General features: G+C 45.1%; 1 protein-coding gene across 1 annotated transcript in view; it reads right to left on the bottom strand.

Annotated features, from left to right (window-relative positions):
• The window catches only part of ATP10B (ATPase phospholipid transporting 10B (putative)), a 91181-nt gene that overhangs the window by 17058 nt on the left and 48748 nt on the right, over positions 1 to 25375 (bottom strand). Inside the window, exons 10-17 of the mRNA XM_045551239.1 lie at positions 21175 to 21366; positions 18764 to 19364; positions 16168 to 16277; positions 14110 to 14236; positions 10580 to 10764; positions 6227 to 6554; positions 3296 to 3372; positions 2024 to 2149 (exon numbers count right to left, since the gene is read on the bottom strand). Of these exons, the coding sequence (XP_045407195.1) occupies positions 2024 to 2149; positions 3296 to 3372; positions 6227 to 6554; positions 10580 to 10764; positions 14110 to 14236; positions 16168 to 16277; positions 18764 to 19364; positions 21175 to 21366 (1746 nt within the window). The remainder of the gene's footprint in view (positions 1 to 2023; positions 2150 to 3295; positions 3373 to 6226; positions 6555 to 10579; positions 10765 to 14109; positions 14237 to 16167; positions 16278 to 18763; positions 19365 to 21174; positions 21367 to 25375) is intronic.

Below are 25375 nucleotides of genomic sequence, written 5' to 3'. Positions count from 1 at the left end.
TTCTTTCCTCCCGGTGCCCTGGTAGGATCTTGCCTGTTTTCTACTTCTTCTGCCTAGAGCTGAAATCTTTGCACCTTGCAGGGAGTGCGCTGAACCCTGCGACAGCATCACTGAGATTGGATGCCTGCTCTTCCTCTCGAGAAGCCACAGTGCAGTAATTAATTCATTGTTCAAATTTCAGAGCAGGCAGGGTTTTACTCCCCCTCTGAAATTGGTTTCGGATGTGAAAGTCATAGTTCTCCACCCTCTAATCGCAACGGGGAGATGATGCGGCATCAGTCCCGCAATGTGGAACGTGGCATTGGGCTAGAAATAAATATCACTTAAGCTTTGAATGAGTGGCTGGCTGGAAACATTTTCTTTTCTATTTCACAAATTTAATGCAGAGAGGAGGCTGTGCTTATTCAAAAGAATGATTCCTTTGGATACAAAAAAAATAAAATTAAACAAGCATTTTGAATTCTAAGTAAACAGCCTTTCATGCTCAGAGTGAGTTTCAAGTCAAACGGAGTGACTTGTTTGCGTAGACTTGCTGAGATAATGCTACCATCCAGTTGATCGAATTTACATTATTTTTTGTTGTGCTGTTTATCTCACTCCTGAGCGAGAGTGACTATGTCAGAACCTGAAAGGAAGACGGGGAGAATGAAGCAAGAGGGAAAAAAATTTGCAATTTTGTTGCACTGCTTGGCTAATATATTTCTTTTCCATCACCTTGGTCTAATCCTTCGCTTTTCCTCATGCGAAGAGGAATCAGATTCTATCTGAGACTTACGGGGACTGCTGAAAGGTCCTTGAACTAGATAATGAAAAACACAGGCCTTTGTTCCCTCCGTTCGTACGGCAATGTTCTGACTTCTTATATCCGTTGTTAATCAAGGGCTTTTCAAAGGAGATCTTTTGACAGTTTTAATACTACCTCAGTTGGTGCATGCTTGCTCTGGGCCCTTATCAACATGACAGAAACCAACACATTTTAAAGGAGACCCAACAATATCTCCATAACATTGTTGGTACCGTGCTATGTGCTTGTCAGGGCTCTGACACTAAAGCCTCTTAATAACACTTCTAGGGACAGAGAGAGTCATAGTCTCCCCATATTATTGATTAGGAAACTGAGGCTAAGAGAGATTAAGTGGCCTTTCCAGGGTCCCACAGCATGCTAGAGTCACGTGAGGTTACAACCCAGATGATCCCCCCACCCCAAACATCTTTGCCAATAGATATTTTATTTAGTGTCCTGTCTCCCAGGAACTCCCTTGTAAGGGAGCCTGGTGGTGCCGAAGTGACGTGCAGGTCTCAGGTTGAAGCCATGGGCTCCAGTCTTATATTCTGTGAGGAACTGTCACCTCTACTCTCCCAAGGCCTGGGGTGTAGCTCTTAACATTGGGGGGGCCCTATCCGGGGAGGAAATCTAAGATGCAAGTCAAGCTAGTTTTTCTTCAAATCATTCTTCCTTGAAATCAGAAAATAATCTGACTTGTGAAATTTAACTCTAAGAGTAATGACAGCAACAATGATAATAAAGAAATAATGGCTAACCTTAGAGAGTGATCGCTACATGCTAATTACTTTATATACAACTCTCATTTAATCTTCGCAGCAAATACATGAGAAAGGTACTACGACCACCCCCATTCTACAGATGGTGAAACTGAGGTTTAGGGACATCACCAGCTATGGGAGTCTGGATTGGAACCCAATGTGCTGGACTCCAGAGTCCATGCTCATAAATATTCAAGCTGTCTCCTACTTGTCAAGTGCTTTCCATATAGTATCATTAATTCTCATAGTAATTTCACAAAAATAGAAAATATTAGCTCTATTCTATCAGAGAGGAAATTGAGGTCCAAGAGAAGTGAATAGTCTGGCCCAAGGTCACTGAGCTAGTAAGGAAGAATTTCAGGATCCGAAATCCAGGCCAGCCTGACTCCTTCCCTTTCGCTGAGATGCTGTGGGGAGATCTGGCTCCGTGGCGAGGACTCCCCAGGCCTGGGAGGGCGGGTACCCCGGGGCCACTCACCACGTTCTTGTAGAAGTAGTACACCACCATCCTGGCCAGGCGTGAGTAGCACCAGTGACCGTGCACCAGCAGCAGCTTCTTGAGGTGCCTGAAGCGGGAGATGGCGAAGTCGCTGGACATGACAGCCTGAGAGGGGACAGCAGACACGTCAGCTTCCATCCGTGGCCACCGATGCCCAAGGAGGCTCCCTCAAGGGTGACGCCTTGTTTTAGGTCCACAGCCGGCAGGGTCTGAACGACCCCTTGGTCGCTATGTGTTTACTCTTGGGTGGCTCTTTGGATTCTGACACCCCACCCTCTCCTCTGGGAAATCAAAACCTCACTGGAATCCAAGAAGGGCAGATCAGAAGGACCAGTGGTGTAGGCAGGTCCTTCGTCCATTTACCCTGCAAGCATTTATGTGGCCCAGGATGTGTCAGGCACTGCGCCAGGGATGTGATGTTAACCAGAGAGTAGAGGCTTCCGTTCAAGTAACTCCCAAATCTCTGAACACCCTCCCCATCCCCCGAGGCAGGCCATTGGCTCCTTCGCAGAGGGAGCTGCTGGTCAGTTAGATAGCTCTTCCTCTACGTGGAGCTCGGGATTACTCAGAATCAGACATAGCTTATATGCACTTTTAAAGCACGGAGCCAGGTTTAGACGTGCCTTGTCATAAATCCCGATATGAATCTTGGTCTGGCTATTTAAACTCCCTGAGCCTCAGTTTCTCCATCCGAAAAAAATGGAGTAACAATCCCTAACACACAGGGTTGAGGTGATTATTAAAATCAGTGAGATACTAAATGTGAAGTGTCTAACAGAGTGCAGGCATGTGGCAGACACTCAAAGGGAACTACTCAGAGCTATCTGTGGCTTCCCCATCAATGCTCTTTTATCCTCATCAATGAATTTAGGCAACACCAAATGTCTGCACTGGTGGTGGGAATATTATTGTTAATGGTTCAAAAAGCACAAACTGGGGTCATTTCAATGGGAGAAGCTAGCATTCAAGTTTATATGCTTATTCCAAGCTGAATATTGACTAAATTAGGTCCTCCACGAAGGTGTATCAAGCAATTTATGGGTTAAACTAGCCATCAGGACTAAAATGGCAATTGAAAGATGTTTTCAAATGTCCTTATGTCTGTCATTGCTTATGGAGGGCACGGCAACTGTGGATGTAGGTGGAAGTTCTTGAACAGAAGTGCCTCCAACACTGTGGGGAGTTCCTTAAATCTCCAATAAGGATAAAGAAGAGCAAGGAAGAAACAGGAACAGTTCAGGGGGACAATACCTGCATTCCTTCCTGTCCAGATATGCCAATGCCAATATCAGCAGCTTGAATCATGCTTACATCATTGGCTCCATCACCTGAAAGAAGACGGGTCATGAGATTCCTTTATTCCTGGTCCAACTGCTCAGTGACAATGAGATGGCTCTAAAGTGTCCCCATTCCTTTTAACATTGCTCTGAATAGATCTATAGAAAGTCACTGCTACAGTACTTAGCCTGAGAGATGTCTTTTCTTCTTTGGACAAGAAGCCCTACTTTTTTCTTTATCATTCAACAAATACAGTACTGATTAAGTGTCTTTTTTTCTAGGCACAATGCTAGGTATTGGGGATACAATGGTGATCGAGAGAGACGTGGGCAGGGGTTTGTAGTTTACGAAAAAGGGCCTTCACGAATGTTACAATGGACTTTACTGATGAGCAAATGTAGAATATGAGCAATTCAGAGATTGTTAAGGGTAATCCAGCCAGAGAAGGGACCCAGGAGAATCAGAGCTCAGATCTTTCTGATTCCGGGGCTCATAGGCTTCCCTGACTCAGTCAAACTTGAAATACTGATGGAATTAAGACGACTGAAGAGTTTGGACACGAAAGATTTTGAATGATGTCCAAGGAGAGGACAGCATTCAGTTTTGTTTCTGAATTTAGAAAAGTGAAATTGAGGAATCTTTTTATTGGGATCCACTTGGTCACATTGAGTTCTCATTCAATGGACTGAGTTGTTTTGGGAAGCTGCAGGTAAGGCCATGGAAACACACACACACACACACACACACACACACACACACACACGCATGCACACATGCACACATGCACACGCATGTACACACAGACATGGCTTCCCTTTAAATAGTTTTTTCTATGATGATGGAAATGTTCTGTATCTGCACTGTTCAGTACAGAAACCACTAGATACATGTGGCTATGGAAACCAGGCTGGCGAAATTCCACGTAACTTTAATTAAATTTGAGGGGCCACAGTGAGCTCTATACAGTGAGGCCTTCCCCAGAGGCCAGACTCTCCCCAGTGCTTTATCTTTTAGAGCAGAGTTTAGCAAACTTTTTCTGTAAAGGGTCAGATAGTAAATATTTTAGGTTTTGTGAGCCCAGAAGCAAAATCGAACAATTGCTATTGCTGAAAGGCTATTAGTCTTTTACAAATTTTACATTTAAAAATAGAAAAACTGTTTTTAGCATCTGTACAAAACCATGCAGTGGGCTGGATCGGGCCTGCAGGCTGTAGCGTGCCAGCCCCTGCTGCAGACCATGTGGCCTTCGTCCTCCTCCTGGCCCCACCTCTTTTCCCAGTGGCTTCTCAGCATAAGCTGCGATTAAATTTATATTATTCATCATAGAGAATATGGCATTAGGGGAAAGAATAATTCTTCCCCACATTATTTGGTAACAGATTTACTGATCTTAAAAATTTTGTCATTGTATGTAACCTTTGTTCTCATAATTTTTTTTTTGATCACATAGTATATATAATTTTAATCTTCCCCATGGCAGAACAAATCCAACCTTTAACCTCTTCTGTTAGCTAACTGAGATAAGTAGAAGTGTGAAACCAGGCTATTTCTCGCCCTACTGGTTTTGTTTCCATTGTTATGGCACTGAAACCAATATCTAACCTCAGGGACTCAGTCCTGGGCTATTGCCTTGTGTGTGTCTGAATTTCTGAAGAGGACAATTCAGGGTATAAAAGTAGGATGCAGTTGCTAAGGTTCTGCTCCCCCGCGTGCTTTCTTCCTCCACTTTTTTGTTTTTCTGAACTGTATTTACCTGAAGACCAGGAAAAAACCCATCATGTGTCATAGGCCTCTTGTTTGAAATGTCAGGAAAGAAAATCTCTTTCCATGCCTGTGCAAGAGGAAGAGAGGTTGGCACCGTCTGTGAGAATGTCCCTAACTGAATGCAATATTCGCTATGTGCTTGGCATGTGCTGGGCCTGGGATCCAACAGTGAATAAGGCTGACATTGCTCCTATACTCAAGGAATGCATAGGCCCTGGCCATCACAGGAGGTGTAACAGTGCTTTGGAGCTATGAGTGCTGGGTGCTGTGGGAGCCCCTAGAAAAAAGCAAAGTTAGATGGGATTGAGAGTGTTTTCCAGAGGAAATAACTTGTGCAAAGACCTGGAAGTGAGAGAGGACAAGGCCCATGAAAAATGGCAAACAGTTTCATTAGGTTGGAACACTTGGGAGCCAAGTGTTGGGAAGAAGAAGGCAATCATGGTAAGAGATGCGACTGAGGGGCCTGAAGACCGGATCATGAAGATTCTTGTAAACCAAACCAGGTTTGGTTGCTCCTGGAAGGTGTTAAATAAGTGCAGTTTGTAGCTCTCTGCCTCAGTATTATTAAAGTTTAGCCCCTTCTGGGCAATTCTTTACCAACCAACTAGCTAGCCTTTACTGAGAATATGGTTTGCGCTGGCCTTGTATTTAGAAATGAGCATACAAAATTAAACATGAGACAGCTCTGATCTTTCAAATATCCCCACCGGCCATCAACCCCCAGAAGAATATCAAGTCCATAAACACCCGAGGCCGTGCCCTGTGTAAAGTATTGAAGGGGAAATGCTTTGCATCCCAGAGTTGAGGTGGCCCGAGTATGTATTGTTGATGGTAACACTTCTTGAGCTACCTGGATGTCCTGAATTCAAGGCCCCTGTTGGTTTTGGCCTCCATCTAAGTCCTGATTTTTCTTTAGTTGATTTGCTAGTCCGGAGATCTTTGATGCACTCTCCCCCTCTACTCAGCCTCTGCTTCATCTCCGAGTTGCCACATCTTGACTGTCATTCTGTACTCTCTCCCCCTGAGACAATGACCCGTAGGCTAAGCGTCTTGACTATACTTGTCCTCCCACCTCTGGCCCACGCCTCTCGTCGCATCATCCCTGCCAAGCTGCCACCTGAGTCTCAGCACAGTGGATACCTATGGCAAGCGTCATGACGCTCAGCTTGTCTCGCACCAGCTTGACGATCATACTCTTCTGGAGTGGGGTGCAGCGGCAGCACAGGACAGACCGACAGTACTGGGTCAACTCCAGGAACTTCTTCTCCAGCTTTCCCTGGGAAATGGCATTCAGTGTCTTCCCATTAATGACCAGTCCAACTTCTGGAACCATGGCCCCTGAGCTGGTGGACGGTGTCTTGGAACACGGGCGGAACCCAAAGAGCCTGCGGTCTGGCTTCTGTGAAATTGGTTCGTGAAATTGCTTGACCTCTTCCAATGCACAATTGAGGATGGATTCACAGGTTTCCTGTAAAGAGTTATAATAATCTAGTATTAGTAAGCAACCTTGGAAATGGATGCTAACAATCTCACTTTATTCTTTAGTAAGATAGTCGTAAAACTCTACTGCCGTAGACTACTTAGGAGTCATTCTCTAATTTTTACATTTCTCTGCAGTATTTGAAATAGCAAAGAAATAATAACTTGGAACCAAATTAATGGTCAAACTAAGAGACACTTCTTGGGAATGGAAGTGACTGAAAATAGCTCAGCAAGATGGAGACTGATAAGGCACACTATAAAACAATAAATGATACTAATATGATGTTAAATTATTACAATGTGTCATGCTGATGTGGTGCTCTCTATTTCTCACAGGTCATTTAAGTTCTCCTTTGTTCTTTAGAACATTCCTGTGTGATAGGTTGGGTGTTTATTGCAGATCTTAATTTAGAAAGGAGGAAGTGGAAATAAGATCTTTAGTAACTTATCCAAGGTCACCCAAACTCAGTAGTGGCGGCAGAGTCATTACTACTTGAACTGTGTTTCCTAATTAAAAAGAATACATTGTCCCTGTGTTTATCCATTGGTCTACTCCATGAAGGGTGTTAAAAACTGTGGTTCTTCTTACTGATTTTTTTCTGATGTTTACCTTGAAACATAGTAGGAAAGTTATTTCCTTTTAGTGATTTTCTTCTATTACTTTTTATTATATCAAAGATAAAGTCAGATTTTGGTTCTAATTGTATTCTTAATATCTCTTTTAACTTCTGTGAACGTCACCTTTTTTTTTTTTTTTTTGAGACAGAGGAGCTAGAATGCCATGGTGTCTGTCAGCCTAGGTCACAGCAACCTCAAACTCCTGGCCTCAAGCTATCCTCCTGTCTCAGCCTCCTGAGTAGCTGGGACTACAGGCATGCACCACCACACCTGGCTAATTTTTTCTATTTTTAGTAGAGACGAGGTCTCTCTCTTCCTCAGGCTGGTCTCGAACTCCTGAGCTCAAGTGATCCTCCCACTTTGGCCTCCCAGAGTGCTAGGATTATAGGCGTGAGCCACCATGCCTGGCCAATATCACTTTTTAATAAAGGTAAAGTTACAGCACACAATATTATTATCAATTTTAACAGCATTGTTTTCTTCACATGCTCTTCATATTACAGTGTTCTTTTATCCATAGCAAGAGATGATGACTTTTTATTGATGTGCTAAAAATTTCTTCTAAAAATAAACAATGTTCAAAGTGAGTCAATTTAAATGAAATCATTAAGTAAAAAACAGTACAGATCATATGTGGATTTTGGAGAAAATTGTGAAGGTAGTTCTGAAGGGACAGGTATGAGGAACACCGATCTACAGATTTCTGTCTGGGAATGTCTAGAATCATTTCTTTTGGAAGGAATAGAGGCACACCTCATTATTCCTGAGTCTTCCTTTTAGCTGCTAAATTGAGCGTTGCAGGCAATAGGGTTGCACAGAGCCTAGAGGGGCCACAGGAAGTGGAAGCAGAACTCCTTCCCACTCCCACACCACCCACCCAACTGGGCCTTCAGATGAGCCCGCAGCCCTGACTGACAGCTTGATTGCAACCTCAAGAGAGACCTTACACTTGAGGCACACAGCTAAGATGTTCCTGGATTCCTAACCTACAGAAACCATGGGGTAGTACATGTCTATTGTTTCAGCTGCTAAGATTTGGGATAATTTATTATTCAGCAATAGATAACTAATATAAGTACTGTGATAAGTAAGAACTTTTCTTCTATGATTTTATTTAATCCTCCCAGTATCCTGTGACATAATTATTTTTAACCTCTATTTTACAGATGACGAGAAGGGAAGTGCAAAAACCATGGTATTTGGACCACATTAAATCTTCAATATATGTTAATAATAACAATAATACTGATTGTTATTATTTGTTCCTATTGAATATAGTCCCTTTTAAAACTCCTCGACAAATCAACACTTCCAGTGATGCGTTAGTAAGTCCCTCATCTTGTGGATGGGAACCCTGAAGTCCAGGTAGGTCTCATAACTTGCTTATTGCTTTAAGATACATAGCAAAGAGACAGTAGCCCTAAATCAATTTATAGTGAATTAGGCAAATTAAAACCTTTGGAGGAAATATCCACTGAATATGTAATTACATTAAACTGGGGTTTAGATAAATTTAAGATTTGGAATGTATTTCCCCAGTTTCTGGCTTAACATATTTATGCATCTCTAATTTATTCTTAGGCAAAGGGATGAGAAAGACTAATGTTACAGGTTTAGTGGGCCCCGGGGTGTAGGCAGGGTTGAGGATTCAGGCACCCTCTTGGAGGGTCCTGGACAGTGTTAAAAGAATTGACATTGACCTAATTAAAGATGGTATGTAGCTGACTGTTCCTTAGGAACTTTGAGTATTTAACCAACAAATGTCTTCAGCTTCCTACAGGAATGCATGGCATTTAACAACCCATGGAAGCCCACTCCACCCTTCTTGGGCTGGCTGCCTCCCTGGTTTGCAGATGTCCTCCCTTTCCAGAATTACCTGGAGTGGAAGAATCATTGCAAACCAAATTTCCATCACAAGCAGGACAGGCAGGCACAGGGATCAAGCACTTGAGCAAGCTGAAAATTACTTTCTTTCCTAATCATAATATTAAAGCCAAAGTGTTTTTTTTCCCCTCAGATTATTTTTCTTCTGAAAATTCACTGGGGGTTAATCTAATCATAGCATAATCTGTGCACCTGATAGGAAAGTAAATGATTTCTGCAATTTGTCTAAAAGGGCCTCAGTGTATATGGTTTCTTCAGGGAATAGAACCCAAATATAAATCCCCCTGAACTTCTATTCTGGGTCTTGATCAGCTGGCGCCGTGGCTCATGTCTGTAATCCTAGCATTTTGGAAAGCCAAGGTGGGAGGATCACTTGAGCCCAAGAGTTGAGGTTGCTGTGAGCTATAATGATGCTACTGCATTCTAGCCAGGGCATCAGAGAGAGACTCTGTCCAAAAAAAAAAAAAAAGGGGAGATTGCAGTGTTTTCCCTGCCTCTGTTTCTGGAAGCTTCCCTCTTCTTGTCTTCCTCCCTCCTCTCTGTTCTTTTCCCCATGGGATCCCTGGGGCTCCAGAGACCCTCTGCCCACCACCTCTGCAGTACGGTGCTTTCCTCGTTAGTCTCCTCCATAAAATCCAGTGCCTGCTCCCTTCTGATAGGACCACATATCTCATTGCCCCTCGCATCTTCATGAGCCAAGAAGATGGTGGAACTTTGCCTTCTTCTGCAACTTGCATGGTGAAAACACACTTTTCCTTCTACATACAAGATTGTATTAGAGCTTTGAATATGCTTCTTCAGATTTCCCACAGTCCTGTCTCCAAATCTCACTGCCGGACACCCATGCCCAATTCTGATTGAAAATTGCAGTTTTAGGATGTGGCTTCTTCATTCTTTCTCTCTTCCATTCCATCAAAATGTACTGGCCTCATGTATTATTCCCTTCAGGCTTCTGCTATGTGACAGACCAATGTGACATAGAAATTGGTGCTGAAATTTTAAACTCAGGATAATTTCAGTTTAATTGGGACTTTTTCAATGGATGAGTTGATCTTTAGTAGCAAGAAACTGACACTTGAGGTTCTATGAGTGAACAGTGTGGTAGAATGTAAATAGCGCCAGTCCAGCAGAACAGAGCTCTAGACTTAGTTCTGTTGTTTATCAGAAACTATCAGGGTGAACCTGGGCAAGTGATTCAGCCCCAGTGATCTTCAGTTTCCTTACCTATAAAATGGGGAGATGGGACCAAGGGTAGAATTTGGGAGAGGTAAAACTTTCTATTAAGCAGTGTTAGACTAAGTAATATGAAAGATGCTAGTCAACCATGTGTGGGGATGAGGTGGAAGACATTGGGCGGGATGACTTCCAGGGTCCTCCAAAATCCAAGATTCCGTGATGTTTTGGGGGTGGGAGTACTTTCCCAGTGTACCCAAATCCCACCCATAGGCCTGTCTCCTGTTGTCCTAGGGGCTGCTCTGTACTTGGACATCTGGTCCCTACTGGTCTCACCTGATTCTCTGTATTAATGGTGTAAACAGTGTCAGTTTGATCCAAGAGTCTACAGGAATAGGCGATATTGACCGCTGTCTCCTGCTTGTCTCCAGTCAAGACCCAGAGCTGGATGCCAGCCTCCCGCAGAGCAGCGATTGTGTCTGGAACTCCTTCCTGCAGCCGATCTTCGATCCCAGTCGCTCCTGGAGTGACCAAAGATACCAGAGCTCACGTTTATGGTCAAAGAGTAGCTGCTTGATCCCTCCAAAGCTCTGTGAAGCCAGGCAATGTTTAGTCGATATGGTCCCTGTGCTAGGCTGTGCTAGGCCCCCAGGGCACACAGTGAACTAGAGAGAGCTGGTCTCTAACCTATCAGAGCTCAAAGGTTGTCGAATAAGTATTTGTAACTGCCCTGTATGATGACAGAAGGTCAGGGTGCCATGTGAATCTATATCAGGAGACGCTGCCTTCACCTAGAAGACCAGGGCGGGCCTTGCTGGGGAAGTGCCATTTAAGCTCAGACCTGGAAGACAAAGCCAGGAGGTGGCAGAGGAGGAGAATTCCAGGTACACGAATCAGCATGAATGGAGGCCCAGAGGTTAGAGTACCAGACACAGAAAGAGAGGCAGAGTGAGATGAGAGATGAGGCCGGGAGGGAGGTAAGGACCGTGGGATCATGCAGAGTCTTGCCAGGGCCTGAGGGATTTGCAATTTATTTGGTAGCAAAGAAAGCTATTCAAGGGTATTAAGCTGGGGAGTGACAGAATCAGTTTTAAGTTTTAAGATTATTCTAGAGAATAGATTGGAAATTGGAAGAAGGGGATAGGATTCAGGGCTAGCACCTACGTATGAGGCCGGCTCGGCGTGCAGAGGAGCGCAGACAGCGGCCTGGAGCTGTAGGAACAAGGAAGTGGGGAGACTGACATCTCTGATCACAGCATGAACAGGGGCTCACATTTTTGATAATATTCTTGGAGGGAATTAAACATGCAGATTCCATAATTTTTGAATGAGCTCAAGCTCAGCATCAACCCTGATGAATATATACCGAAGTGGTGAATAGTTGCTAAGAGATGAAGTGAAAATAAATCTGCATTTCAATTGAGATTCATTTCAGACCGCAGACTAATGGCTATGCCCATCTCACTCTGGACAGGAGCGAGGCATTTTGTTTCTTTTGATAATCCAGGGTGACAATAGGTTGGCAAAGCACCTACATTGGATGCATATTGAAAAGATCATTTCATATTTTGAGACTGCGCGAAGGCAACGCAGCGTTTTAATGGTGTGCTAGTTTGTCGGTGTGAAGATGAAATCTCTTTTCAGCCCAGTCCTCTCCTTTCCAAGCCCCCTTGGGGGAGGAAAACAACCTCTCTATCCGGAAGGGCACCTGTTTTGCATTTCAGGTTCAAGCACACCGGTAAACAGCCCCATGGAAAGTGATGGTTTGAGCCTTGTCTTTCCTTTCGTGGGCTAGTCTGGAAGGTGAGATGCTGAGGCTGATTTATATGACAGTGAGGCAGAATGAAGGAGAGACGAGGAAAAACACATTTATTTGTGTGAAAGAGAAAATGAAACAGGAAGGTCGTGAAAGCCTTTCCCAGCCAGGAGGGAAGCGACAGGTTCTGACAAGTGTGTTCTGTTTGTGCAGAACCAGCTGATGAACACCTCCCACAGACGGGACCAGAGTGCTGCTTGGAAACAAAGGAGCTCTCGGGGCCCGGGTGCCCTAATGGGATGATTTTCTGGTGGCCGTGTGTGACAGATCGAGTTGTCTGGCCTAGCCACCCTCTGGTTCTTGTTATTAATAAAATGAGTCCACGTGTCCAGCCTGAAAGGGGGCCTTTTGAGGCAGCATGCAAAGGCCTCTGCAGCCAAGACATAAGACACAGAAGGCTGAAGGAAGTGGGAGCAAATTCTCTCCCTGCCTTGCCAGTTATCCCGGCAACTCAATCTTGTTACTACCTTTTATATGCATAGGCATCACCACGCGACAGCGACCTGGGGTCTTTCCCCTCGAATCCCTGCCTGGCTGCGCAGCGCATGCAGTATAATTCTTTTTTTTTTTTATTTCAGCTCATCATGGGGGTGCATAAGTTCAGGTCATATACATTGTCCATGTCCTGCCCATCCCCCCGAGTCAGAGTCCCAAGCGCGTCCGTTCTCATTCTCCAGACAGTGTGCCTGGCACTCATCATGTAGTCCTACCTCCATCCCCTCCCCCCCCCCCCCACCTCCCCGGGTCTGCACCTTCAAGCATGACCATTCCCCAGAGGGTGTGCAACGCACTCGTCATGTAGGCATACACCCATCCCCTCCCCCCACCCCCCATCCCAGTCTGATATCCAATTGGTATCCTTCCCCGATGTACATTTAGGTGATGATCAGGGAAACCAGTTTTCTGGTGAGTACATGTGATGCTTATGCAGTATAATTCAACCAGAGGAGAAGTCAAGGCTCGGAGGGGTGCAGGGGCATGTTCCTGGGCACATAGCAAGGTCATGACGGGGCTGGAACTTGAGCCTCACCCCCAGGCTAGCATTGCCCACCGGGATGAAGGAAGGCTTTTGCCACGTGGTCGGAGCACGCTGTTTGGGCATTGCTTACCTAGATCTTGCTCCCAAGGTAGGGGGAGATTAATCCTGATCAATAAAGCCTCTCCTTGGCCGCTTGGTAATACTTTTTCCCCAACAGACACACAACCTGTCTCTTACCTAGTCTCTGTCTTCTCATCTTTCCCCCAGTGCAGCAACCTAACTTCTGCGCAGCTGCAGCCAGAGTAACTTTTGTAACGCACAGCCTGTCCCTGCTTTCACCCCCTGGCCTTCCCCAAACTTTTAGCCTATGACGTATACGGCGATTTGTAATCTGGGTCCTGCTGACCTCTGTCCCCTCACACCATTTCTTCCCCACACCCTGCGGTCCAGCCACAGCAGACCTCTGTGTTTCCTGCCAGCCCAGGGTCCTACCTCTGGGCCTTCATTTGGGCCCTTTCGTCTGCCTGGCAAGCTCCTCTTCTTCCTCTCAGTTAATGGCCTTCCTAGACCTGCCCTGGCTCCCCGGTTAGGTTGGCATCACCTGCTTTGTGCTTTCATCCCACCTGGTCCATCTTCCAGCCCAGTTCTCATCACACTTTGTTAAGATCACTTGCCTAATTGTCCAGCATCCTCCTAGAGCTCTTGGAGAACAGACTCTGTGGCTCCTGTTCCTTATTGTAGCCCTATTGCCTAGCATGCTATTTGGTACATAGTAGGTGCTCAACAAACATTTAAATGAACGAAGGAGTGTGCTGTTGGAGAAGGAGCCAAACTCAGCAGCTTCCTCCTGCAGAGAGCACAGTAACGCTCCCAGGGCATCCTCAGGAAGCTGTGTGTGGAGTCTGGGTTGGGTATCGGCACAGCCCATTTATGCCAAATGCCTGGAAGGGCACCCCAGGGAAGGCTGCTAATTGAGACATATTTGTAGCAGTGTCAGAATCAGGGCCAAGAACTTCCTCCCCAACTTGCCGCTTTCCTTTTTTCATATAATGATGACTTATTTTTAGCTACCGAGTAAGGTGAGTTGATTCTCCAGATCCTGTGCTGTCTCCATTAGAAGCTCATCTCGATTTTCGAGGGATGCCTCGGCCTCATGCCGGGAACTGGCCCACTTCTGGAAGTCCTCTTCACTTATGACCTATGGCACAGGAAAATGCTCTTTAGCAATCTCTGGTGGGTTGACAAGAGAATTCCCTCCCCCTTCCCTATCTGTTGGGCCTCCCATGGGCCTGTTTGAACCTCACTACGTATTAATAATTAGATGGGGCTTTCTCCTCCTTGATATTGTTTTTGAATGCCTGAATTCATGAAGATTGATTCTTACGTTCCATTACCACCAAGCATCCATTGAGTCCTTACTGTGCGCAGGGCACTGGAGATGATGAAGACAGACAAGGTCCCTGTCTGCCTGGGCTTACGTCTGGTGGAGGGTGTGAGATAATATCCAAGCATAAAATTTAAAAGAATAGATCATTTCAAGGGGTGCTATGCAGAAAATCAGGGTGATATGATGGAGTATAATGGGGTGGGGGAATAACTGTAGGGAGGGGCTGCTTTCTTTTGGATGTTCAGGTCTCCTTGACAAGGTGACATGCAAGCTAAGATTCAAAGACAAGAGAGGGTCAGTCCTGGAGAAGACCAAGTGCAAAGGCTGGGAAACAGCAATGGACTTGCCCTTATTTCTGTTCCTTGAATAGATCAGGTGGTGGGAGGATGGAAATCAAGGTGGAGAAGGTTCAGAAATGAGGCTGGAAAGAAGAGCAGCAGCCAGATCTTGCACAGCCTGCCGACCACCCCAGCAGGAATGGTGTCACACACTGGCGGTGCCTGAGAGCTGGCAGAATCCAGCTAGCGGTCACATCGTCCTCCCTTGGGGTCCCATAGCACTCTCAGACCCTTCTGTTGGCATTGCACGCACACTGTCTCTTATAGCAATGAAGGATTCTTTTGTCTAAGCATCAGATATTCCTTGAGTCCCTCTGCATAGTACTACAGGGAAAACCAAAGGGACAAAGGTAGGCCTTTTGCTTCTGAGGAATGCACAGTATCTTAGGGGAGGCAAAACATGCATAAAAAACTTCAATGGAAAGTAGAAGGTGGTAAGGATATAATTCCAATGCATAGCGTGGTATTAAGGATTCATCGCTGTCCCAGATGCTGTGCACATGTTATCTTAGTTATTCTCCATGACAACTGCATGAGGTAGGAAGGATTAGCACCATTTTATAGATAAAACTTAGAGAGACGAAGAAATTCGATTAAGGTCATGTATCTAAAAGTAGTGATATTTAGACTTTCACCCAGGTGGGTCTGGTTTTTAAAGTGGGTGCTCAACTTCAATACTGTATTAAGTACTATCAAAGAGATGCAGAGCCCTGGGGATTTATGGAGGGGAAACCACTCTAGCTATCTAGAAATGTACACCCATCATAGCACCCCTACTAGATTTTAGGTGACTCATTAGATGCCCTTGCTCTGTGTTTCACAGAAATCACTGCAGGGGTTACAAAGTCAAAGATCTGCAGAACATGAGGTGGATAATATACATGACTATGCCTAGGCCAAGGGCAATGCAATAGGGAGTGGTAGGGACTATGGCCAAGTGCAGAACACAACTGAACATATCTCCCATCAAAGGAATTGACTGCTGCCTGGTTGTAGCTGATCGCTACCATTAAAAAATGGAGAGTTTGCCAGATCCTCTAAATTTTCAAGAGAAACCAGAAATCTAGGTTTTTATGTGAATACAAAAAAGCTCCCCAAATTTAAGTTCAGGCAAATAGTGCAAATTTTAAAAGGATCCTTTGAAGACAAAATTATAACTTAAATTATCTTACAAATTATGGGTTACCTATTAATGAAAAGCAGGAAATGACAAAGCCACAGTGATACGGGACCTCTGCTCCCAGAAAATGGTTAGTTACGGGTTTTTGTGGTGAGTTAGAATAGCTAACCTTGAAAATATTAAAACAACCAACTCTAAGGGTCTTTTATAAAGAAAATAAGACAGAAGCAGGGTTGAGGCCATTGAGCAATGACATTCGAAGCACACTTGGAAGAATTTGTTACCTTCTTGGCGATACACAGCGTGCGCAAACCATCCCTTGCATACAAGTCCAGGTGCTTTTGGGTCCGGGCTTGGATTTTCTTCAGCTTCTTTTCCACATCCTTGTTAGTCACTGTGAAATAGTCATTGTCCCCATGAGGCCATGTACAAATGCTTAGAGGTCCCCATCCCCAGCACCCTGGGATCTTCCCAGCAGGCTGCAAATGCTTTAGAGAAGGAATTCCCTTCACAGCCCACCCTAGAAACGCAGAGGAGCTCTCTTGGCTGTCAGGTTGGACTAGCAGGTGACAACTCCAGGAGTCCTGACATTTCCCACTCTCTTTATCTTATCTTCAAAAGCCTGGCTGAGAAAAATGCTATTTAAGGAAGGTAGGGGTCTAAGGCACTGCTCCTAATCACCTGTTCTCATGAGAATCACCTGGGAACTTAATCAAATACTAGAGATTCTCAGGTCCAATTGAAGCCCAGCAGAATCGGGGGACCAGAAGTCTGAACCTTGATTGTCACCTAAGGTGTTTTGTGTCACCACCTGAGCCCTGGATGGCCACCTGACTTCGGAAACTGTTCTCAGTCTTAGACTATTGTCCTGTCTGTCATCTACTTCGGTTCTTGTACCAAATTAGATCCCAAGACGGCCACAAACCTGGATCTCACTAGCTAAGTTCTTCACTGCATTGGGTTTGCTGAGTTAGATTTTTTTTCTATGCAAGAAATGGTCCTAGAAAAAACTTTTTTTTGCATTTCCTGTAAAACTAGCGCTAAAAATATTTTAGTGTGTTGCTCAAAGTCCCCTTTGTGAAGTTCTACATAAGTTTCTCTCAGAAGTGATTTGTTTTTTTCTCTTGAAATTTCAGTTCTTTTATCTATTTAATTCTGTAATAAGAAGTTCTAAGCCTGGATTGGCTAATGTGTATGGTGAATTGATGTCAAACCATTTTGTTTATCTAAGCTGCCACCGGTATCACTTATCAATCACAGAACTTTGTAAAGCTGAGCTTGGGAAAGGCTTTAGAATTTTTTTTATTTAACTAGGGCTGGATTGCGATTCTTAGAAGGCCTCGTAGTGAACAGAATCTGTGCACCTCATTCATCCCTGCATTTAATGGAAAATTAAAAATATAATTCTTAATAACGAGGTAAGTATAGGGAAGCCCAACAAAATTCTAATTTTTTCCCATGATACTACTCTAAGGCTGTCTTTATGTAATATAAAAATACTTTCAAAGACTAGTTTAATAATGATATTATTTAAAAATGTTAATGGGCACTGTGATTCATTTTTCAGGTGCTCCTGTTTTCCTGGTGCCTTAAACACAGTCTTCATTGGTGTGTTTTCTTATGGAGCGCCATTTACAATGTTTTATTTTGAAAGACACCAGCTCCTGAGATTAAACCTTTTCTGTTTTCTATTTGCCAGCCTTTGAATTTACCTTTTCACTCAGGCTGCCAGGAACCTCCGCGTCAAATTGAATATTCAAGCACCATAAATATTGTTAAACCTGGGGTTATTCCCCCCGCCCCCATTCAAAGTTTTGTTTCTTAATTCTCAGAGTAACATTGTGTATGTGCCTTTTATTGGAAACGTCTCTAATCTATTTTGCAATCAGATGAGGAGCAAATAAAGAAACATCTCCAGAGCTGCTCGGATGGCTGCTGCCCAGGGATAAGCCCCTTAACTCAAAAGCACTGAATTTACTTGTCTGCCAGAGTTTGGGATAAAGAGAACTAATTAGCTCCTTTCCCATTCTAAACACTAATCAATCCCCACGAACCTCTTGGCCCCGATCCACGGCTGATAACGCAGGAGGCACAGGGCTGCCTGGGTGATTCTAAAGCTTGGCTACAGTCTACTACCCTGGGAGAATCATAGCCCCATAACTGTCTTTGCCTTGTTAGCAATCAGAAAGCTGCTGCACACTAATTCATGCCACTCCAAAATCGGACAATGACATGGATGGACCTTGGAACATTTTTTGGCTCAGTGCAAGTTTATGAAAAATCCATCTGGGGAAGGCCGGGGGGGGAAAAGGATGAGAAAGAAGGACACCTGAGGCTTCCCAGAGTGCCCTGAGCCCGATGCAGGATTCTGGCAGCATGAAACAAGACCTGAACAGAAATTCAGGATACTTGGGCCTGGGATTTAACACCAGTTAGCTGTGTCACCTCTGCTAAGTCACTTCTCTTTATAGGTTGGTTTGGATTCTCGCCAAAGTGAAGAGTTAGGACCACAGTGTGTTCTAGGGTATGTTAATGGACATTCTTGTGCAAAAAATTGTGTGTGAACAATCCATGTTTAAATGGGTTTGGAAAACTGGAAATTGGGATCAATGAGGATAAAGACGTTTCTCTGCTATAAGACTGTATAGTCCTTAATATGCTAATGCACACTGTGATGCTCCAGGCCAAGGAGATGTAACATACAGTGTGTTTTAAGGATCTTGCTTTGAGGAGAGCATTTTGTGGGCCTGTATTCCAGTTAGGACCTGCCGGGCCAGGTGGCCAGGTGGCACTGTAACCTGAGCCCCTGATTCCCATTGCACACGGCCTCTTAAACTCCAGAGCCCTTTGTCCCCGGAGCCCTGGTGAGGCAGGACTCACCGCAGGCTGGGTCTTCCAGCAGGTCCATGATGACTGAGTCAGCGCCCTTGGTGTAGACGATGATCTCCCCAGTCAGGGGGTGCCTCACAACCACAGACATTCTCTTCCTGACGGAGTCAAAGCCCAGGGTGCAGAGGAGGTCGAAGGTGAGACAGATGCCCTGGGGCAGGCGCACGGTCACCTGCTCAGGCGTCCGGGACACCAGTGTGAAGCTGTAGGCATGGGCAGCGTGCACAAGGGCCGCCTCGTCAGGGCTCTCGGCCTCGTAACAGAGCTCGGGCCCAGCCAGGCCTGGAGCTGGGGCTTCCAGCACCTCCTCCGCAGGTGTGCCCGCCCCAGAACCCAGACTGTCACCTTGGTCCCACATGCTGCTCCTGTAGCCACCGTCGGTAGAGTAGCCTCCACTGCACACAGACGCATCGTCTCTCTCATCCGAGTCTGGGGTGGGCGCGTTGGCCCCCAGGCTCTCCCCCAGGTCTGTGTCAGAGGGCGCAGTGGACGAGAATGACTGGCTGAGGCTTGATAGCTTCAACCTCTGGAAGAGCTGATGAATCTTCTCCAGGGACATCCCCAGAGCCTTGGATGAGGGTGGGATGCTGACCTTGTGGCCAAAAGAGGAAAGTAGAGCATTACTTTCAATGCTGGAAATACTATCAAGCTGTCTTATGCAGAATGTGAAGGCAATTTTGCAACACGTGGACTATTTGGGCATTTTGTGTTTGTGGCCAAGTCTCTTCTCCTCTGTGGGCCTCAGTTTACCTAACCATAAAATGAGGGAGTTAGGGCAGATGTTTCTTTCCAGCCCTGACATTCTTGGGGTTGGCAGTGCTCATTTTCCTCTATCTTTTGATCATTCTAATCTGAGCATGGGCAAAAGAAAGAAAAGGAGATGAGAGTTCACATTTCTTTAATACTTATCATAACCTTTTCTACTTCATCTTAGTGTGCAGTAACTCATTTCATTCTCTCAGCAACTCTATGGGATACTACCATTATCCCACAAAGAAGTTAAATAAATTGGCCATGATCACCCATGTGCAGGGAGGAGAGCTTGGTCTCAAAGCTGGGTCTACTTGGCCCAGAGACTGGGCTCTGGAGCTCTCTGCCAGCTAAAGCTCCCGTGTTAACTTGGAAATTGGGAGTCAGGTATTGTCCTTAAAATGTCACTTCTTCACCCCTCAAAAATACAGTTAATTTCTCAGATATTATTTCCTGTCTCCCCAAACTCCCTGAAGACCTCTGATAACCTGGTGACTTTTCAGAGTGCTTTAGAATCTGGGCATAGCAAGGAAAAGCTGTGGTGTAGACATGAGTGAACCCTCTTGTCTTGGTTTCATAGACACGAGTTGTACCACTTAATTATTCCTGTCAGTGACTCCACAAGGGAGCAGCTTGGCTGAGAGTTTGTGGAAAATTGAAGACAAAACTACCTTCAGTAGATTTCAAAGTATAACTCTACATAAATGACCATCCGACTGCATTATTTCCATGGGAAGAACATAACAGTATTAATTATTTTGAACTCCTGTGTATAAATAAAAGCAGAGAGCAGTGTCACCATGCTATTAGGAGTTGTTATGGAGTCACATGGATGGTTCCGCCATGTGTTGATTGTACATCCTTTGTTAAGTTACCCAAGTTCTCTGAGCTGCCATTTTTTTTTTACTTATTAGGTCCAAGGACATATCAACTCATAGAGTTGTTGGGCTGTGAGAATTAAATGATAGTGCAGGTAAAGTTTTTAGCATGAGGCTTGGCACAAAGCCAAGTGCTGAGTAAATATTAACCCTTAATAGCTACCCTGCAGACAGAAAGACAAAGTTTGGAAGCTAGACAAAGAGCTCATAGATAGCATCTTCAATTTTTTTTTTTTTTTTTGAGATAGAGTCTCGCTCTGTTGCCTGGGCTAGAGTGAGTGCCGTGGCGTCAGCCTTGCTCACAGCAACCTCAAACTCCTGGGCTCAAGCGATCCTCCTGCCTCAGCCTCCAGAGTAGCTGGGACTACAGGCATGCGCCACCATGCCCGTCTAATTTTTTTCTATATATATATATATATTTTTTTTTAGTTGTCCAGATAATTTCTTTCTATTTTTAGTAGAGACAGGGTCTCGCTCTTGCTGAGGCTGGTCTCGAACTCCTGACATCGAGCGATCCACCCACCTCGGCCTCCCAGAGTGCTAGGATTACAGGCGTGAGCCACTGTGTCCAGCCTTCAATTTTATTTAAAATTGAAGAAACGGACTCAGAGAGGGTAAGAGGTCTGTTCCAGTTCTCACAGTGATGGAATGGTGACACCACGGCCAGGACCCAGGCATCATGTCTCCTTGATCAGGGCTTCCCACATCCCCCCGCCCTGCCTTCTGCTCCCCTATCTCCCCTCCCCTCCACCCCCAACCTTCACCCGTCCTTACCCTCTGCCTGGGCTTGGTGGTTGTGGACACCATGACGGAGTTGCAGATGGTTAGGGCGAGGAAGAAGTCAGCAATGGAGGAGGCGGTGCAGAGGGAACGCTTGGTGGGTCTGCTGTCTGACAAGGTCTCCAGCCACAGGGCAGCATCTCGAACCTTGGTCAGTAGGTTTCTATCTGGAGTCACGTCTTTTTCCTGGAAGAGAAAGGCCTGAGTGAGAGCCTTTCCTGAAGGGCCTGGGAAGGAAGAGCCCTGCAGCGCATTCTTTGCATAGCCGGGGAAAGGATGATACAGTCTACACTGCAGTCTTGCATCCTGCATGTTCCCCTCTCCCACAGGCCTGATCATTGCCCATTCTTGTTTGATTTCTTCTTGCTCCTCAACCCCACATGTCTATTAACTGCCAGTTCTTCCCTCCCAGTATCTCCCCACCATTTAGTGCCCATTCCTGCTGCTTCTAGCCATGCTCAGACCCTCTATTCTGGATTGCTGCATCAGCCTCTAGCCAACGTTGCTGCCTCTCACCTTTTTTCTTTTTAACCTTTCATAGGTATGTGAAGTGCAATCTTCCTAAAACTTCATTTTCCTCCTTGACCTCAGAAAACCTTCAGGAGCTCTCCCTTGTTAGCACAATTCCCCTGTCAATTCCCCTGACATTTAGATTCTTTGGCAGTTTGCATCTCCACTCCCAACACTTCCCAGCGTGGACTCTCAGCTCAGCCTAGGGGTCTGTTTGTTGCCTCCTGGCTGGACCTCTCCCTCTATGAGCACACTTTGTTTGAAAAATCCTTTTATCTACCAAAATCCTACCTAGAATTCAACAACCATGAGAAATCCCACCTGTTCATGGGATCGTATTCAGCTCACAAGAATTCTCTTTTTTTGAGCCACAATGGCAGGTTCTTGAAGTCAGAATGTCCACAGGAGTCAGGCATGTAAGGTGAATGAGGGACGTGGGTCACGGTACTGATGAGGACATGGTGGGATGGGGGAGTGGTGAGATCTGGGTCCTACCCTATCTGAAGGGTGGCAACTGCTTTGCTGAGTGAAATGCTCCAATGCTGGTTCAGTTGGCCAAATCTGATTTTTCAAGATAAAGCAGACATGATGCATAATGGTTTTCTTTTCTTTTCTCTTCTTTTCTTTTCTTCTTTCTTTATCTCTCTCTTTCTTTCTTCTTTCTTTCTCTCTCTCTCTCTCTCTCTCTCTCTCTCTCTCTCTCTCTCTCTCTGCTGGATCTAACTCATGGGTTTCCAATTTTTTCCATCTTTGTAGAAATTGCCACTTGAACTATCCCTTTGGAATTCTCCGCGTATTGACCTATATCTTCTTTTATCATTTGTTTGTTTATTTATTTTCTGTTGCTCTGCCTTCTCTATTGCTTCCAAGGATCTGATGCCCTGACAGCTTCTCCCAGGTGGTGAGAACTTGAAGACCCAGAAACAATTGGAGCAGAGGTGCTGGCGGCAGCGGCAGCAGTGGTGTTACGCTCTGCCTACCTCCCCACCGGCATCTTGACTTGACCTGTATTTTAAATTCACTTTTCTTATGTCCGTGTTTAATCTCCCTAGAGATAAGGTAAGAGCCTTCAAGATAGAGAGATTGAATTTTCCACGAGGCTGTATCTTTTAGAGCTCTAATGACAGCTTTGTTTGAAGCAGAAGCTCAGCAAACACCAGCTCTCAATAGTTCGATATGACAAAGCCATTTTGCAAAGAAGCTTTCACATAAGACCCTTTCTGCCAGTGCTCAGAGTTCACAGATAAATTATAGTTTAGAAGAAAGTCAATGGTTGAAAAAGATAGACCGAGGGAATCTTGATTGATTCACGCAGGGTGAAGACTGAGGGCCAATGAGTTGTACAAATATGAACCCAAGTTCAGATTTAAAAAAAAATCTCACAGGAAAAGAGTCCTCAGACCGTTTTTCCTGACTGTCAAATGCAGTGACTTCCAGAAGTGTGCTTCTGTCCTCCCTGGAGCTGCTACTAGCGGGGAGGAAACAGATACATCCCGCTAGAGTGGAGCGCACACTCTCCAAGAGTTCCAGCCTCTATTTCCGGTGCTCTCCATGAGTCAATATTCACACCCTAACTTGTTCATGCCATCTTAAGAAGACAACTTCCAGGACAAAAGTCTGCTCATCACAAGGAAGAGTGTTACTAATAATAAAACTGCATCCAATCTGCATTTCCTTCCATCGCCTTGTAAGCAATGGTGAACTATCCATACCATGTGGAGTAGTTATTTTTGGAAAGCTTGGTAAAGACGCATGCATTATCCGTCCTCTCTGGCTTTGAGTGCAGTCTTCCTAACAGGCGCTCACATGTGTGAAGCTCTTCCTACCTTCCCAAGCAAAGTCATTTATACAATCTCACCAGATTCTCACAGTCCCAAATTGAGATGAAACTAATCCTAACTTGAAATTGAATTGAAACCCAGAGAGCTTGGTTGATTTAACCAATGTCACCCAGTGCCTCAGTGTAAAGCCAGACTCAGAGCTCAGACACCTGGATTGCTACTCCAAAGTTTTTCCTTTCTGTGATCACAGTAAAAGAGCTGTGTTTTCTTATTAATGCTCCTCTGCAAACTCCTTGAACCAGATTTCGGGGCCTGACATCAGCTCACCAGCACCACTGCAGGAACTCCGAACTGACTTCTCATGATAGCAAGGGAGCTATTCACGTGGTGTTTATGTTGCGGGACACCCACTGTCTCATTGCATCCTGCAGCAACATCATCTGTCGAGTGCTGCTAGCCTCCCAATTACCTCTGTCTTTCCTATGAGGAAACTGATGCTGGGGAAGTTAAGTGTCTTGCTCAAGCTCACACAGTGAGTGGGAGGAATTTCTTCAGTTGAATCCAGATAGTCTGACTCCAGAATTCATGCTGTTTAACACCCATGCCAGGCAAGTCATGAGAAGGAAGGGGACTTTGAGACTGCCAGCCAGGGTCTTTAGTGCCTGGCATCCCACGCACAATAAATGGTCTTGTATATCTTTAAGCCTCAGCAGACAGTCCACGAGATTATGAAGGGGATTGTGGAAATCTTCCTTTTTCAAAGAATAGATTTTTTTGGGGGGTGGTGTATGAATGGGATGCTATTAACCCTTAACACAGATACCCAGAGTTGGGGAGCAAGTTTGGAGGCCTTCAAAGCCAAATCCCCTTTTTGTCTGATGATGAAACTGAGTGTCAGAGAGGAAGTAAGGGAACTGCTTGAGGTTGTGCACTGACTTAGGGTCAGAGCTAGGACAGCTTTCGCACCACCGGACTCCCAGCCTCTTACAATGCCCTGCTTTGCTCCAAGCTATGCATCATGTATTTCCAAATTGTAACACAGTTAAAATGATTTAACAGTTATTTATTTCATGTTCATTTACCCTCTAGTCTATAAGTGCCACGAGGGCAGAGACTGTCTCTGATGGGCCCATGGTGCCTGGCAGATTACAGACATTTAAGACATTGATCGACTGACTGCTATCTAGGATGCTACCTCACCACAAATTAACTCTTGGTGTTTCTTTGTTAAAATGATTCTTTAATATATAGCAATGCATTAAAAAAAGTCTTCTCTGCGGAGGGCCCACCTCTCTGGTTGGCAGCCAGCCCAGCCTGCAGGTCCCAGGAGCAGATGTCAGCTAACCTTTATCGAGTCACCATAGACCTTCCCCTGCGGGACAAGGCTCTTCATGATTCCTTTTGCTCCAGGCCACTGGTTTCCCATATGGCCCATTAACATTTAGGAACATGCTCCCTAGAACACTATAAAGAAAGCAGCACCCTCACCCACTGCTGGCCCTTTGTCCAGCCTATTTCTCTGAAGGAAAAGAAATGTAGATTTGTAGGGCCACCTGTTTTCAAACTAGAACTTTGTGGCAGCCAGATAGGTAACAGGTTGGATTTCTTTCTACTGCAGAACACCTAAAACTCATACACACCCTCTTTGAGGAAGGTGATCTTTGGGCTCTAACTACACCCTCGAGGGTCCTATCGCCATCACTAGAGAATATTACTGAGAACGTACAGCAAAGTCAGGCACGGGGCTAAGTGCTTTCACATCTATCCTCTAATCATCATTGATATAGCCACTAACATTCCATTTTAATTATGAAGGAAATGAAGCTCATCAAAGTTAAGTAACTTGTCCAAGGTCACAAAGTCACAAATGATATGCAGGGACTTAAATCCAGTTCTGTCTGATG

Source organism: Lemur catta, chromosome 5, assembly GCF_020740605.2.
Source record: "Lemur catta isolate mLemCat1 chromosome 5, mLemCat1.pri, whole genome shotgun sequence".
NCBI lineage: Eukaryota > Metazoa > Chordata > Mammalia > Primates > Lemuridae > Lemur > Lemur catta.
The sequence above is the reverse complement of the archived record's forward strand: the minus strand, read 5'-3'. Positions and strand labels throughout refer to the sequence as shown.